At 53.9% G+C, this 16,450-nt stretch overlaps 1 protein-coding gene across 2 annotated transcripts in view; it reads left to right on the forward strand.

Moving 5' to 3' along the window:
- SLIT1 (slit guidance ligand 1) overlaps nt 1-16,450 on the forward strand; it is a 188,442-nt gene that overhangs the window by 110,830 nt on the left and 61,162 nt on the right. For both annotated transcript variants that reach the window (XM_003904064.5, XM_009215076.4), the window contains exons 5-10: nt 9,941-10,012; nt 11,131-11,202; nt 11,766-11,837; nt 12,377-12,540; nt 15,214-15,361; nt 15,845-15,916. In XM_003904064.5, the coding sequence (XP_003904113.3) occupies nt 9,941-10,012; nt 11,131-11,202; nt 11,766-11,837; nt 12,377-12,540; nt 15,214-15,361; nt 15,845-15,916 (600 nt within the window). The remainder of the gene's footprint in view (nt 1-9,940; nt 10,013-11,130; nt 11,203-11,765; nt 11,838-12,376; nt 12,541-15,213; nt 15,362-15,844; nt 15,917-16,450) is intronic.

Consider the following 16,450-nt stretch of genomic DNA (forward strand, 5'->3'; position numbering starts at 1 on the left):
GGCTGGTCCCCGTCCGCCAGCTCTGTGAGTGCCTTCTCTGTTCCTCAGGAAGGCGAGCCTTGGTGAGCTGCAGCTGAGGGGTTGGTAGCTGCTCTTCCCTCTCTCCACTCACTAGGGGTGTCTGTGTCTAAGTCTCCCCGCCTCAGCGCCCAAAGAATAGGAGTTGGCACCTCCAACCCTTGCTTTGAAATGCTAACCAGTACAGAGGTTACAATCCGGTTTGCTTTGGCTCCAGCTGGGGACATTAAAACATTTTACACCTTTCCTCTGCTGGAGGCAGCACTTCCCAGACTTCAGTGTGTACCTGAGACACTGAGGGATCCTGCTGAAATGCAGGTTCAGGCTCAGGAGGTGGGGCCCAGAATATCTGCTTTCCTAACAAACTCCCCGGTGATGATGATGCTGCCAGTCCACCAGGTGCCAGGGACTCACTTGCTGAGTTATCCGCAGTGGAGTCCCGGGCAGCCACGTATTGATAACAGCTGTGTGAGGCTGCCCCGTGCTGGCACCAGCTATCAGTGGGCACACTGAGTGTGTGACAGACACAGCATGTAATCCCATCCTCCCAGCATCCCTGGGAAGTCAATATTGTTGCAGATGTTGGGAACTAACTGCGGTCCTGCCGGAGGTCACGGAGTGTGTTGGTGGCCTTGAGCCTCAGCCTCCTGACTCCCAGGCCCTGACCCTCCCTCCTCCTCCCTACAGAGCCCAAAAGACAATTATTAAAGTGTGGGCAATGGCAGCCAACTCTGCCAGTCCTGGCTGAGAGCCCTACACTCAGCTGTGGTTAAGCCATGTGATAATTATTCCCATTTTACCACGAGAAGACTGAGGCTTGGGGGTTAGAAGATGTGCATGAGGCCAGAGTCTGAGTCCTTAATCCAACTATCTTCTGACAAGGATCTAAACCCCCAGATGAGGTGCCCTGGAACCCTTGGGCTGCCCCGGTTCAAGGTAACCACTCAGGCTGCAGGGGGCCAAGGAGACAGGCCAGGCTGCCCAGAGCTTCCATGTGGCATGAAAGGCAGACAAAGTAAGGCCTGTGCCCTGCAGTGGAACCTGAGTGGGCAGCAAGAACCCAGAGCCCAGTCCAGCCTTGGCGGGTGTCCAGTGGCTCTCTGTGTACTCCCACCCCCGCCCCCACTGCTAATCCCCTTAGAGGCTGGTCTGCCAGCAGGGACCAATCAGGTTAGAGCGTGAAGGCAGATTAGCAGCCAGAACATGGGGTCTTGACCTTGGCTTCCCCAGCCCCTGCCTCCCCCAGCCCTGGTAGAGGATGGGGGGATTGGCAGAGTGTGCAGGAGGAGGGGCGGTGAGAGCGGGGTGACTGGGGATGGCGCCAAGTCAGGGTGTGGGCCTGGCAGCCCCCTTCTCTTCAGGGGTGGGCGGCCGACTGGCGTTGCCGGATGCTTCCAGGCGGAGTGGGAGCTGCTGTTGGTGGAGCTTGCCTCCTGGGGCACTTGATCTTAGCGATGGGGTTCAGGCTTTGCCTGCAGGGCCCTTGCCTTGAGCTGGTGTGAACTTGGAACTACTTGAGGGTGTTTGGTTGTTAATATCCCAAAAGATGTGTGAAGGGAAGAGGCATGGTTGATACAACGATGACAAGTGCTTGCTCTTGCCTGCCTTCCCCTTCTGAGCCCGCATCTCATTGGGTCTGCAGCCTGGTTAGGCAGAGCAGGTACAAGTAGCCGCAGCAAAGGTGAGGAGCTGTGGTCTGTTGCCGTACAGAGCCAGCCTGTCTGACCCTGAGCTCCTGCCTCTCCCTTGGCTAGTCCTAACTCCTTGTTTTGACCGGGAAATTGGAGAGGGATTAGAGCAGGGGACTCATGTAAGGATCCATTTTAGTTCATTTAGCTAAAAATGACTGAGTCCCTGCAATGTGCCAGGATACAAGGGAAAGTGAAAGAGAGTGGCTGCCGGGAGGTTATGGTCTGGAGAGGGAGAGGGACGTTCACCAGAGTCAGTACTTCATCACATTCAGTGCGCCTGTATTTTACTACAAGCCCGGGTTGTGCCGAAGAGTAAAAGTGGGGGTGCTGGGAGTCAGTTGCGGACGGAGCAGCCGACTCAGGCTCAGGGGAGGTGTTCGTAGACTGAGGTGTGAAGGAGGAACAGCGTTTCCTGGGTGAAGGTGAGGGAAGAGTATTCCAGGCAGAGGCCACAGCAAGTACACAGGTCCTGTGGGTGGCAGGAGAGGTCTGGGAAACTGGAGGAATATCAACAGAGGTGAGGGACTAGGCAGGGGCGCCTCCCCCATCAGATCCTGCAACGTAAGTGCCACTTTCCATCCCCATGTTGCAGATGGGGAAACTGAGGCCAGAGAGGTTACATGACTTGCCCAAGGCCACTGGTTTAAGTGAGTGGAGCCAAGTCTCCCCTGTGACACCCAGCTGTGGGCTTTGTCCTCTGCACCCTGGCCTCTCAGTGCGTGTTCCCTGAACCAGCATCCCCGCCTCCCCCAGGTGCTTATCAGAAGTCTGGGACCTCGTCCTGCCCCTCAGCTTCTGCCCCAGCCCTGTATCTCCCCAGCTCTGTCCCGAGTCTGGCTCTGGGGATCTGTCATGGTGTCCTTGTCACTGTCCTACCCCTGCCCTCCTTCTGAACCCCTGTCTGGCTCTGCTTCCCAGGGCTGGGACAGGCCCCTGCTGCCCTGGGCTTGGCTGTTTGTCCTTCCAGTCGTGGATCCCGCCCGCTTCCAGGACGGCCATTCTCAGGATGTCTCATTCTGCCTAGACACATCCCGGGCATCTCCTCACTTCAAGGACACATGGGAGGAGAACAGGCAGCAATGACTGGGTCTGAGGGAGATGAAGGTGTCCCAGGGCTCTGGGAAAACTGATGGGGAAAGGCTTAGGTGGTGCTTTTGGGGGGTTTCCACGCAGACCAGGGGCAGAAGACATGATACACTTTATTTCAAAGGGATTTGGGAAAGATGAGACAAATATTGGCAAGGTAGGAAGTCAATTGGAGCAAAAAGGAAAAAAAAAAAAAAAAAAGCGAGTATCTTTGTTATGGTTTGCGATGTGGTTGAGGCATCCAGGTCCAGGGAAGGCTTCTGGCGCCCCCTCGTGGAAAAGCTTGAAACAACAGCGCCTTAGAGTTGCTTAGGCTGTGCTTAGGGCAGGGACAACAGCCAGCATTTCTTGAGTGTTGCTAAACGGAGGTTGTGATTCAGAAGCTTAAGTACATAAACTCACACAATCTTCTCCAAAGTTCCACGTGGTAGGTATTTTACAAATAGGGCACCTGGAGCTCTCAGGTGCAGAATTTCCCCAGGTCCATGGTTGGTCAATAGCAGAAACAGGAGTTGAACCTGGTCTTTCTGTCTGCAGGTGCAGGCTCCTTCTACCACCCACTTTGCTGCCATCAGACTGCATTTTCCTGAGGCTTCCAAGGTTCACCTGTTTTCCTCTGGCCTCTCCTGGGGCCCCAAATTCACTTTCCTGTCTTCATTTAAAGAGTGTGGGCTGCTTCCGGCTGTAGGCTGGCTGGCCAGGGTGGGGCAGTTCCACACCCAGCTTTGGGCCATCCCTCATCTCTTGACTGGCCCTTGGCTTCACCTGCCGCCTGCCTGCCTGGGGGTTGTGTCTTTCCTCTTTAAGCTTTGGTGCCCCACAGCAAAGCCTGAAAGATGGTCAGAGCCTGGCGCGGTGCCTGTGCCTGTAGTCCCAGTTACTTGGGAGGCTGAGGTGGAAGGATCACTTGAGCCCAGGAGTTTCAGACCAGCCTGGACAACATAGTGAGACCCTGTCTCTACAAAAAGATTTAAAAAAATTTAGCCAGGCATGGTAGCATGCGCCTGTAGTTCCAGCTACTCAGGAAACTGACAGAGGAGGATCGCTGAGCCCAGGATTTCAACAGTGCAGTGAGCTGTGATTGAGTGACTGCACTCCAGCCTGAGTGACAGAGTGAGATGCTGTCTCTAAATAAATAAACAAAATAATTAAAAAGATGGTTGGATCACAGCCCTCTCTAGTCTATCCCGTCACTCTCCCTGGCCTGTATGAGGCTTCTCCCAGCTGACACTTCCTTCCCAGAGCCTCTGCTCCTCCCCAGTCATACCAGGCTCTCTCATGCCCCAGCGTCTTTGCATAGACTGGGCCTGCCTGGAGTCTGCCTCTGCCTTCTGCCTCTTCCCTACTTAGTTCCTGGTGTGAGTCCTTATAGAACTGCTTTTGCTGAATCGTACTTTGATGCTATTATAAGAAACAGACACTCAAACCCCATTTATTATAAGGATCTAGTGTTATTGATTAGGCTACACTGTCATTTTTAATAAAGACCCCTGGGAAAATTCTTGCCTCATCTGAGTGCCAAACCAGCTGTACTCCTGAGAAGCTGATCCTTTTAGACTTATACGTGTCCCGTGGGTGCTGTGAACTGACTGGCTCTCCTTTCACGTTGGCTCTCAGTGATAAAGCTCAGAGCCCCGATCGGCCGTGCCTGGCGTGTGGTCACATGGTGCATGCATTCTTAGTACCCACCATTGATTCCTCCTCTTCTCTGTGCCTCATTTTTCGCTCTTGCTCTCTTGCTGTTTTGAAAATCCCTATAAGCCATCTTAAAGCCTTTCTAGAACAAGGTTGGGTCTAAATCGATAAGCAAATCAATACGAATAAAAAAACCTTCCTTGCAGGGTTGTGGTGAGGATTAAATGGAATAATGAATGAATGTGAGTGCCGGCCCAGCATTCCTTCCCAGGCTTGGCCAAAGGGTGAGTGGTCGGCTGGGCTGAGATAAGGGTCCCACTGGAGGTCCCGCCTTCCTGACTCTGTGGACATCCTCAGGCCACCACTCCTCCCTGCCCCTATCTGGCTCGTAATGCTGGTACTCTCATCTCCCTGAGTCTCTGTGGGTCAGCAAAGGCGGGAGGCTGTGTCTGTCTTCTCCCCAGACCCCCTCTTTCAGTAGGCATGTGGCCAGCAACTCTCCTCACCTCCTTTCCGGGACCCCAAATCCCCTAAAGAAGCAACCACCTCACTTGATGTGTGTCTTAGTCTGTTCCAGCTGCTATAACCAAATATCGTATTGGGAGGCTGAGTTGGGTGAATCACTTGAGGCCAGGAGGTTGAGACCAGCCTGAGCAACAAAGTAAGACCCTGTCTCCACCTGTAGAGCAGCTGTAGTCCCAGCGCATCTGTAGTCCCAGCTACTCAGAAGGCTGAGGTGGGGAGGATCGCTTGAGCCCAGGAGTTCAAGGTGACAGTGAGCTCTGATTGTGCCACTGCAGTCTGGCCTGGGTGACAGCAAGACCTTGTCTCTAAAAAAAACAAAAACAAACTGCCATAGACTGAGTGTCTTATAAACAACAGAAATTTATTTCTCCAGTTCTAGAGGTGGGAAGTCCAAGATCAACGTACTGGCAGATTTGGTGTGTGGTGAAGGCTGCTTCCTGCTTCATAGATGGTGCCTTCTAGCTGTGTCCTCACATGGAGGAAGGGGCAAGGCAGCTCCCTGGGGTCTCTTTCATAAGGGCACTAATCCTGTTATACGGATGGAGCTTGCATGACCTATCACCTCCCAAAGTCCTCACCTCCTAATACCATCATATTGGGGATTAGGTTTCAACCTATGCCTTTTTTGGGAGGAAACGATCATTCAGACCATAGCAATGTGTCTTGCAGGCATGTGGGTGGGTCTGCACTGGTGAAGAGCTTAGCAATCTTCTGGTCCAGCCTATGAATTGGACAAATGAGGAAACTGAGGCCCCAAAAAAGCAGAAGTGATGTAGCCAAGTCTCTAACATGATTTCAGCTCATTAACTTTGATCCTAAGCACACCCCTCCCTTCCTTAGGGTCATGCCCCAAAGCACCACTGGATGAGTCATCGACTGTTGCATAACCAATGACTTCAAAATACCGTGACTTTTAAGAACAAACAATAAACATCTCACAGTCTCTGTAGGTGGCTGGGTGGTTCTGGCTTGGGGTTTGTCATGAGATTGCATCACAATGTTGAGGGGTTGCGTCATCTGAAGGCTCAGCTGGGGCTGGAGAATGCTTTTCCATGATGGCTGGCTCACAGGGCTGGCAAGCCTGTGCCTGCTGTTGGCAGGAGGCCTCGGTTCCTCTCCATGTGGGCCTCCCCAGAGAGCTGCTGGAGTGTCCCGCGACCTGGCTGGGTTTTCCCAGAGAACAAGAAGGGAGCTACAGTGTCTTTTATGATCTAGTGTCGGAGGTTATCGATTACCACTTCCATCATATGTGGTTCTTCAGAAGTGAGTTACTGAGTCCTGCCCACATTCAAGAGTAACAGAATGAGCCTCTGTCTTTTGAAGGGAGGAATGTGAAATAATTTGTGGATGCCTTTTAACCACCACGATCTCCCACTTACACACAACAGTCATACCAAACCGCATGAGATTCCCCCAGCCTGCCTCATTCCTTCCCGTCTCTGGGCTTCTGTACATGCTGTTACCACTGCTTGGAACGCCCTTTCCTCATTTTTCATTTCTGTCTGGGATGCATCAACTCTGTAAGATCCGGTCAGAGATACCTCTCCTCCCTCCGGCGGACTTGCTCACTCACTTCTCTGCACTCTCCCGTCTCTTTGGCAGTACTGCTCCTCCAGCCGTTGTTGAAAGCTGGCATGTACACCCCATGAAAACAAGTCTTTGGGGGTCCCCAGCAGACCATCAGCTCTCAGTACACATTTCTGGAATGAAGGATTGAAGGTCCACTCACTGGTTTCCCATCTGTGCCCTCTTCTGGGCATGAATGCTCTAGGGTAGACCACGCACGTGTGGTTAGCTCTGCATCTGCAAGCCCAGCCTGTCACTGGTGCCTGCAGGCACTCCATCAAGGCGGGTTTGGTTTCATGTTGGGCTCCTATGTCAGCCCGGGCTCCTGGTTACTGAGGAACTCGCGTGACCATGAACTCCAGTGTGGGCAGTCTGTTGTTTCCTGTGTGGCCTGCACAGCCCTGCTGCAAATCCAGTAATTTCCCTGCCAGCCCACTCTGCTCAGTGGCAGCACCCCACTTAGGAAGATGGAGAGAACAAGCCCACAAGTCTACAGACCAGGAGAACCATCAAGCCATTAGGGCAGGCACCACCAGGGTAGCAATTTCTTGTATGAAGCAGAGACACTAAGAAGAGGATGTGGCAGCCAAGGAGCTCTCTAGGCAAGGAAGAGATGATAACAAGGATTAGGCAGGCAAAGACTGAAATGTGTCTCTCAAGACACATGGGGCTGGGGGAGTTGCTGCATAAAGACAGGCAGCAGGGAGCAGGCCACTGGGGACCCTCTGGGGAGCAGCTTCTAAATGGGTGGAATTTGGGGAATGTCTCCAGGAATACTGACAGACTACACAGGGGAGCTGGAGATATGGCACAAGTAACCAAGATCGAAGACCAAAGATGCCATGTGGAGAGCAGGAAGGGAAGATGGGGCTGGGCAAGTGCGGGAGGAGGAAGCTTCCCCTGCAGGAAGGGGAGATGCCTCAGGGATGGCAGGTGGGATGGCTCTGGAGGAGGGACAGCTGTGTCTATGCTGCAGGCTTGAATCATCTCCCTTCCAGGAGAGAGAGCAAGAACGAGGGGCGCTGATGGTGCCAAGGCCCCTTCAGACACAGCTACTTGGCTGCTTTTCTGAAGGCTGTAGGGGGACAGGACAGGAGGGGCTGGGTTTGAGGGAGGGAGTGCACAGATGTTGGTGCCCACTCTGTGGGGACTGGCAGGCAATTGCTTTGCCAGCTTTCATTTTTCCCATTTTGTGCATGAGGAAACTGGGCTCGGGAGGGAAAGGGTGCCTTGCAGATGCATAGCCAGGAAGGGGAGGGCCAGGACTCAAATCCCAGGCTCCTCCCTCCAGCTGCAAGTCCCCAGCCCAGAGAAGAGGAGGTAGCTGGGAACCGAGCTCCCTCCAGGACAGGGTGCCTCTCCAGTTCCATCATTCATTCATCCATTCATTCATTCAATGAATGCTTGCCGAGTGGCTGATGTGGGCCAGGCACTCTCCTAGGTGCTGGGATGCAGCAGCAGCCGGTCCAGTGCCCTCTAGCTCAGCTGCCCGCTACCTTTCTGACTCAGAGCTCTGTGCACACCACTAGGTTTCTCAACAGGGAAACCCAGACAGGGCAGCGGTGGCCTTGACAGTTCAAGGGGCAGTGTGCGGTGGGGTAGGGGGCTGTGGACTGCGTTCTCGGACCCTGTGTGGTGGGGGCTGAAAGGAAGGGCACTGTCAAAACCCACAGGCCTGGCCCAGGAGGAGGAGGTGGGGCTGTGGAACGGCCCGGCACTGGGGCCTACATCAGGACGGTCCGCCTCTGGTTGTTCACCTTCAGGACCCGGGTGTGTCCGGGGCAAGGCTCTGGGGCAGGGAGCCTGGGTCCAACTCAGGTCAGTTATTTCACATCTTGGAGCTCAGTTTCCTCATCTGTGAAATGGGCACAATGGCAATTCCTACCCCCAGGGCTGCTGTACAAGCTGGGGCTCTGGGACCTCAATGCCTGGGTTGAAATTCTGGAGCCACGACCCACCAGCTGGATTACCTTGAAGAAGTTGCTTAGCTTCTCTGAGCCTCGCTTTTCTCCTTTGTATAATGGGGATGGTGATCGTATCCACGCCATGCTCCTGGGAAGTACTCAGGGCAGTGCCGGCCTGGGGGGAGTGTGGCTGTGAGTAGGAAAAGCTGACCTGGAAAGGGGCGTTTGCACACGTCTGTGGATGCCAGGGAGGCTGCTGAGAGGGAAGAGAGGCAGGTGGACAGGTGTCAGAGGCCCGGTCCTGCCAGGGAGTGGAGGAAGGGCCCCAAAGCTGGCCTGGCAGTCACCGAGGCTGAGGATTTGCAGTCCCGACAGCGTCCCCTCCCTCACATCAGGGCATTCATGGGGAGTTGTGAAGTCCTCAGTGATCCCAGCCCCACCGCGTTCTCCTGACTCCCTGTGGCCCAGGCTCTCGGAGGTGCCCTGCTGCCTGCAGTCCCCAAGAGCACCGGGTTTGGAGTCAGGCCCTGCCTGGAGTTAAAGACCTGGGTGGGCCACTGGCTGGCTGGGTCACGGGGCCAATTTTGTCCTTACTGAGTCAGCTTGCTCAGCATAAGATACAGAGCGTAATCCCCAGGCACACCCACCACAGATGGCCCAGGGTGCCGTCCCTCCCAGCCTGGTGCCAGACAGTGGTCATCAATCCCCCTCCAGAAGCACTTCTGTTGTGTGCCCCTTTGCAGCTCTGCACGATGCTGTGGGGGACTGAACTGGCCTCTGTGGGTCCGGTGGGCTGACTTCTGTGGGCATTAGGCTGTTCTCGTATTACTATAAAGAAGTGCTGAGACTGGGTAATTTATAAGGAAAGAGATCGACTTGGCTCACGTTCCGCAGGCTGTGCGAGAAGCAAAGGCATCTACTTCTGGGGAGGCCTCAGGGAGATTTTTCTCGTGGTGGAAGCCGGAGGCGGAAGCAGGCACTTTGCATGGGGGAATGGAGAGGGAGAATGGAGGAGGAGGCTCCATACCCTTCAACAACCAGAGCTCCTGGAACTCACTTGCCATCGAGAAGTCAGCACCAAACCAGGAGGGATCAACCCCCATGACTGGATCACCTCCCACCAGGCCCCACCTCCAGCACTGGGGATTACCATTCAACATGAGATTTGGGTGGGGGCAAATATCCAAACTACATCAGGTGGGGTCTGGCAGGGCTGGTCATAGCTGCCCCAGGCTTCTCCTTCCAGCTGCAAGCCCCCAGCCCAGAGAAGGGGAGGCTGGGGACTGAGCTCCCTCCAGGACATGCTGTGTCTCTCCAGTTTCATCATTCATTCATTCAACAAATGCTTGCTGAGTGGCCTCTGTGGGCCAGGCGCTGTCCTAGGTGCTGGGGTGCAGCAGTGACCGGTTCAGTGCCCTCCAGCCCACCTGCCCTGGTTCCCTGAGTCATCACAGCACTCTGCAGGAACCTCTTTTCTGACCGCTGTTTTCTCTCCCTCTGGCTTTATCCTCCCAGGGACTTGAGTGAGAACGCCATCCAGGCAATCCCCAGGAAGGCTTTTCGGGGAGCTACAGACCTCAAAAATTTGTGAGTACAGGCCTGGGAGGGAGAAGGGTGCAGGAGCTCCAGGGCCACTCCTGGCAGTGTCCTCAGGGTATACCTGAGCGAGCCGTGTAGTCCAGGCAGCCAGGGAGCTGACCTGGGCTTCAGAGGATTGGTGCCAGCACGGTCTTCTGGAATAATCTGGGGTTAGAGGAAACAGGCAGCCCTTGCCTCTCCCTTGGTTGTGATTCCGTGTGAGAGCCAATGGAGGGGGCCCTTGGGGACTTGGTGAAGCATGTTATCAGCGTGGGCAATGTTCTCAGTCCATTTCGATGGCACAGTGTCTGTGCTCGCCTCATATTTGGGCTGGGAGAGCTGGGTTTGAATCTTCTCTTCTGGTTACATGTCACATACGCTGCTGCAAGTCAGTGAACATCACTGAGCCTCGATATGTTGTTCTGGAAAATGGGGATAATAAGATCTACTTCACAGGCATTTTCTGAGGTTTAAATTAGACATGGAAATAAATATACTTGGTCAAATGATATTTAATTGTAATGGCTTATTATTATTACTATTCAAATTTATTCTGGTCCAGGCTTACCACCTCCCTGAGGTCTGACCACAGCAGGGATGGCAAATGCCTGGCAAGCTTGTCACACACACCCCCTCCCATGCCTGTGGCAGACATTGATAATCAATCACCACATTCTTTCCCACAGAGCTCACCTCACAGCTTCAGTTTACCCTGACAACAGCACTCCAGGTAGCCACCTCTAGTCAACCTCTTTGGCACTCAGGCTGAAAAATCTGTTTGCCAGTTCTGGCTGCCACTGCTTTGTGACTCTTCCATTTTTCAGTTGCCAGCACCCACTAGGTGGTCTCCAAAATATGTGTGTGTGTAGGGGGGTGCCTGCTCCCCAAGGGAAATGTAAGGTTGAGTAGAAGAATATAACGTTTACTTATATTTATGATTTTAATTGAAAATTAGAAAAAAACGTTAAGTTTTTACTAACGTTTACTATTTGGATTGACACATATACACGTAACAAACAACTAGGGGGGTGCTTCTTTTGAATGAATGCAGCACATGGTCACAATGTTTGGACACCCTTACTCTAGGCAATGTGCCCTTCTCTCTACAACCTTCGTTTCCTTCACAGACAGCTGGACAAGAACCAGATCAACTGCATTGAGGAAGGGGCCTTCCGTGCTCTGCGGGGGCTGGAGGTGCTGTAAGTAAAGCATGGAAAAGGAAGGAGGGGTGTGGAGGGCCCTGCTATGCGGGTGCCAAGTGCCACAGCCTGGGCAGCGGGCGTCAGGGAGACAGGAAGGGGGAAACCTGCCCTCCTAGAAGCACTCAGAGGAGGGGAGGATAAGCACTCATGGGGTCATGCCTGCAGCAAGCAGTGTGTCCCAATGTAACCTGCTCAGGATGAAACCCAAGGGTTTCTGGCACTTGGCCTGGAATGCTTCCCCCTTTCCCCCCGCCTATCCAAACCCCACCCTTTCTTCCAAGCCAACCCAAGCCTGGGACATGTCCCATCACCCGCCCTGCTCCATGTCTCCATCCTACCAGCCTTGGAGTCTATGGTGCCATCGGCTCACAGTCACCGTCCCAGCTCAGGGCTTTCCTGTGGGGTGGGATATGCCTCGTGCTCTTTGGCTTAGCCCCTCCACGTCCAGCCCCGTGCTGGTCCACTTTAAGGTCGAGAGCTTCCCCGTTCGTTAGCAGGGCGGCCCTGTCCCACATCATCTGTTGGGCAGGTGCTAAATGACTCTGGTTTTTCCCATTTAGGACCCTGAACAACAACAATATCACCACCATCCCCGTGTCCAGCTTCAACCACATGCCCAAGTTACGGACCTTGTGAGTCAGCCGGGGCAGCGGGAAGCAGGGCATCCAAGCCCGGCTGATGCTGGGGGTGGGTGGGGCAGGAGGCGAAGGTTCTGCAGACAGGTCATGGAGCTCATTCTCCCTCAGACCCCCAGAGGCCAGCCCAGGCTGGGGGCTCCATGCAGTCAGAGGTGGAAGGAGTTATATAATTGCAGGGCATCCAGTGCCACTTAATTTGATTTTTCTCTGGAAAACAAATGATTTGTTTTTGTGCTTGAAAATGAGCCAGGCGGTTTGGGGCAGTGAGCCTGTGCGAGGTCAGTGCGATGACCTGGGCTTTGCTGGGCACAGCTGAGCCCAGAGCATGTGGGAGGGGAGGGACAGCAGCAGGATCTCCATGGGGCTGTGGATAATCCCCGGGTTGGAGTTGAGCTGCCTACTTGACTAAATGTAGACTGTGTTTGGCTTGAACACAGCACCAGGGGCAGCCACCTGCCTGAGGTTGGGGGTTCCCACAATCTGGCTGGGCTGGGGGCTCCAAATGGGTTGTGAGCCACCCTGTCCTCTTGCAGCCGCCTGCACTCCAACCACCTGTTTTGCGACTGCCACCTGGCCTGGCTCTCACAGTGGCTGAGGCAGCGGCCAACCATCGGGCTGTTCACCCAGTGCTCGGGCCCAGCCAGCCTGCGTGGTCTCAATGTGGCAGAGGTCCAGAAGAGTGAGTTCAGCTGCTCAGGTGGGTGCAGGCCTCTGCTGGGCTCTCAACTGTCCAGTGCCTCCTGCCCTGCCTCTTGTTCCCGCCCCTAATCTCGACATTAATACCTGGCCTGCCCATCACCTCCTGACCCGGCCCATCACCTGGCCCCACCCATCACCTCCTGACCCCACTGTCTGCCCCTCCTGCCCCATCTATCACCTCCCATTCTCACCATGGCCTTTGTCTCTGCGTGTCACTTCTTGCCTCCTCTCCTTTTCCCTCCTGTCCCCTCACTGCCTCGTCCACTCACCACCTCCTTTGTTCCACCTCATCCTCTTTTTGGCCTACTCAGTGCCTCCTCCGATGTCCTCTGGGCTCCTTGCCCCTGCTATCACCCCCTTCTCCCTCCTCCGATCGCCTCACCTCTGCTGCCTAGACAAGTCATTGCATTGGGCCCTCTAAACTTGGCTCCAAAAGAGGTGGGCCTCAAAGCCCACGCCCTTTCACCTTCCCCCTGGGGTTCTGTGATAGCTGGTTGCCCACGTCCTCCCTGGCCCCTTTGATGTCCATACTGCAGCCAGAAGACCAAAAAGAACCCACAAGTCTGGGCGGTCACTGCTCGTGTACTCACCTGGCCATCAGCACTGTGTCGAGAGTCTGAACTGCCCTCAGGCTCTGCAAGCCTGGCCAGGGTCAGCGCCGCCTCCCCTGCCTCCCGCTGCCTGCAGCTTCCCCAGCTGTGCCTGCCTCTGCCCCTTCCTGGTGCAGGTGCCCCCAGCCCTGACCTCACAGGCTGCTCCCCTGCTGGGCACACCCTTCCCTCTTTGTTGCCTGCCGACTCCTCCTCACCCTGCAGGGCCCAGGGAGCCTTCTGTGATCCTACATGAGGTCCCGCATTGTGTTTCTGGCACATCCTCAGCACTTTGCTTGGCACAGGAAATGCTTGCTGAATGAATGGACAGTTCTCAGATTTGTGACAGAGGATTTAGAGGCTGACTGTTTCTCCCAAACCTGTGGACTGGGCCTGCCAGCCACACAGAGCTCTGAAGGAAAGCATCTCCTAGGCACAGCCTCCCCTCCTCAGTATGAGGCTCTTGGCTGTGGCTGTCACCTCCTCCACTGCACTGGCAGACACCCAGAGCAATGGCTGGGCTTGAACACCAATATGCTCAGCACTGCTGTGTGTGTGTGCGTGCAGATGTGTGTATGAGTGTGTGTGTGCCTGTGTGTGAAAACGTGTGTGTGTACATGTGGGTATGTCTCATGTGTGAGCCAGGACTGCCTCTGCATCATTGCAGCTGCCACAGTTTTTAGGAATGGGAATGGGTAAATCACTTGGACAATTTTTATTTTGAAATGAAACCTTTTCCTTTGCATTTGGAAGATTGAGGTTTCTATGGACAATTTTTATTTTGAAATGAAACCTTTTCCTTTGCATTCGGAAGACTGTGGTTTCTATTTTCAGACATTAGTTTCTCCTCTGGAGTCTGATCGGCCTGGCAACCCTTTTCCTTTGAAGGCCACTGTCACAATATGCCAGGAATCCATGTAGCTTTGTCTCATTTGGTTCTGGTGCCCACCCTTTGGGGCAGCCATGGAAAATATTCGAAGTTAGAATGTTGGTGGGGGTATCAATTGGCTCAACCACTCTGCGGGACTGTGTAGCAGGATCCACTAAGGCTCAACGTCTGTCCACCCTGTGACCCTGCCACTCCTGCTAGGTGCGTGCATTTTTTTCTGCAAAAATGTCCAAAAATGTTAAAGACAGCTTTTTCCATAATAGCCCCAAATTGGAGACAACCTGAATGTCCACCAACTAATTATGATATATCCATATAATGGAATACTACTCAGCAATGAAAAAGAACAAACTACTTATACACACAGCAACATGGTGAATCTCAAAGATTGTATATTAAGCAAAAAAAGCCAGACACAAGAGAAACTACTGTTTCATTTATGTGAAGTTCATAAACGAGCAGAACAAATCTTTCGTGATAGATCTCAGAATAGTGGTTACTTTAGGGAAGGGGCAGGAGGGATCTTCTTGGGTAATGGAAATGTTCTATGTCTAGGTAGTGGTTCCACCAACTACATGCTTCAGAAAGAGCACTTTGTATAAATTGTACCTCCAGTTTTTCAAAGGCTCTTATTTTAGACACTGAGCTGGATCCTGGTTTTACCACTTATTAGCTGTGAGAATTTCTACAAATTAATTAATATCGAGGACTCTGTTTTCTCAGCTGTAGAATGGCAACAGTAATAGGCTCCTCTTAAGTTTAAGTGCAATAGTGCATGTACTACACTTATTATAGAATGTGGCATAGAGTAAGTGCTTGAGTGTTTAGGAAACAGTCATTATCACCTTCATATGACAGATGAGGGAACTCAGGCTCAGAAGTGTTAAGTGACTTGGACTAGAATCCAGAGCTTCAGAATTCTGGGCAAGGATTTCTTCATGTATGAATCACACACCAGTGCAGTTCAGTTCAGATTCAAGTTCAGCAGACATCTGACAAGAACCTACTGTGTGCCAGGTGCCCACAGAGTTATACCAAAGTCCAGAATCTTATTTCATTAGTGATCCCCTCTGGTTCATCCTCATCCAGAGAAACTGCAGTGTGCACCCTGTCCCATCCATCAGTCTGTATCTGGGCTCAAGGGAGGTGCTGATGCACGACAGCCTGAGGCCACACCCCCCTGTTTCTGCAGGCCAGGGGGAAGCGGGGCGCGTGCCCACCTGCACCCTGTCCTCCGGCTCCTGCCCGGCCATGTGCACCTGCAGCAATGGCATCGTGGACTGTCGTGGCAAAGGTCTCACTGCCATCCCGGCCAACCTGCCAGAGACCATGACGGAGATGTGAGTACAGGGCAGGGCAGATGCTGGGGCACAGCCGCTCGGCTGGCCTGGCTCCGGAGGGCCAGTGAAGAGCTGGAGTAGGCGCTGCCTCAGGGCTTGCCCCAAGGCCCCTCAGTGACCATGGAGAAGACACAGGTTGCCCCTGCTGGGCTGAGCTTTGTGTCCAGGACTGGGAAACTCTGCAGGGCTGGGGAGGGAGTGTCCGTCTGTGGTCCCACCCAGTGGTGTGAGTCTGCTAGAATCGGGTTCTCAGCATCATTTGTGGGCCCCTTTCAGTTACAAATGCCTGGGATAATGGAACTCAAGTCAGCATTTTCTCTGTCTGTTCCAGCGTCCTTACCCCAGACTTCAACTTCTGGAAGGGGGAAGGGAACAGGGGCAGGAGGGGCCAAAGGCTTGTTCAGGGTGGATGAGCCCAGCAGATAACACCCACGGCTGGGCTGACCTAGGCCCTTGTGCTTCCCCTCTGTTTTCTCTCCGCAGACGCCTGGAGCTCAATGGCATCAAGTCCATCCCCCCTGGAGCCTTCTCACCCTACAGAAAGCTACGGAGGATGTGAGTGCCTCCCGCTGCTTCCTGGGGAGCTGGTACAAGGCTGATGGAGATCCTGGGTGGCCCCACAGCCCTGGGGCAGGCCCTAACTCAGCATCCCGCAGCTGAGTGGCCCTGAGCCAGTCACCTGGCATTCCTGCCCTTCAGGCTGCTTGGCTGTGATGCAGGGACCTCCTTGCAGGGCTATCATGAGGCCTGAAGGGAGTGCTGAGCCTGAGCCTGGCCTGTGACGGGAGCTGCTTGTCATCCTCCCATTTCAGCTTGGGTACCAATAGGAGCAATTAAGGATGGGAGGGGGCCAGGAGACTGCTAGGATGCATGGGAAAGCTTTGTCCATAACTTCCCAAGTTGGAGTGCCCCCTCCTGCCCAGCCCTCAGACTGCACAGGGAAATAGCGGCCATGGGCTTTTCAAATGGAGGAAAGATCTGGCCTCTCACTATTGTCATTTCAAAGCACTCCGCCCTGCTTCCGTGGCATCTAGGAGGTGGAAGGAACTGGGCAGGGCTCAGTGGCCATTGAGGGATTCAGATGCCCCT

This window comes from Papio anubis, chromosome 11 (genome assembly GCF_008728515.1).
Source record: "Papio anubis isolate 15944 chromosome 11, Panubis1.0, whole genome shotgun sequence".
NCBI lineage: Eukaryota > Metazoa > Chordata > Mammalia > Primates > Cercopithecidae > Papio > Papio anubis.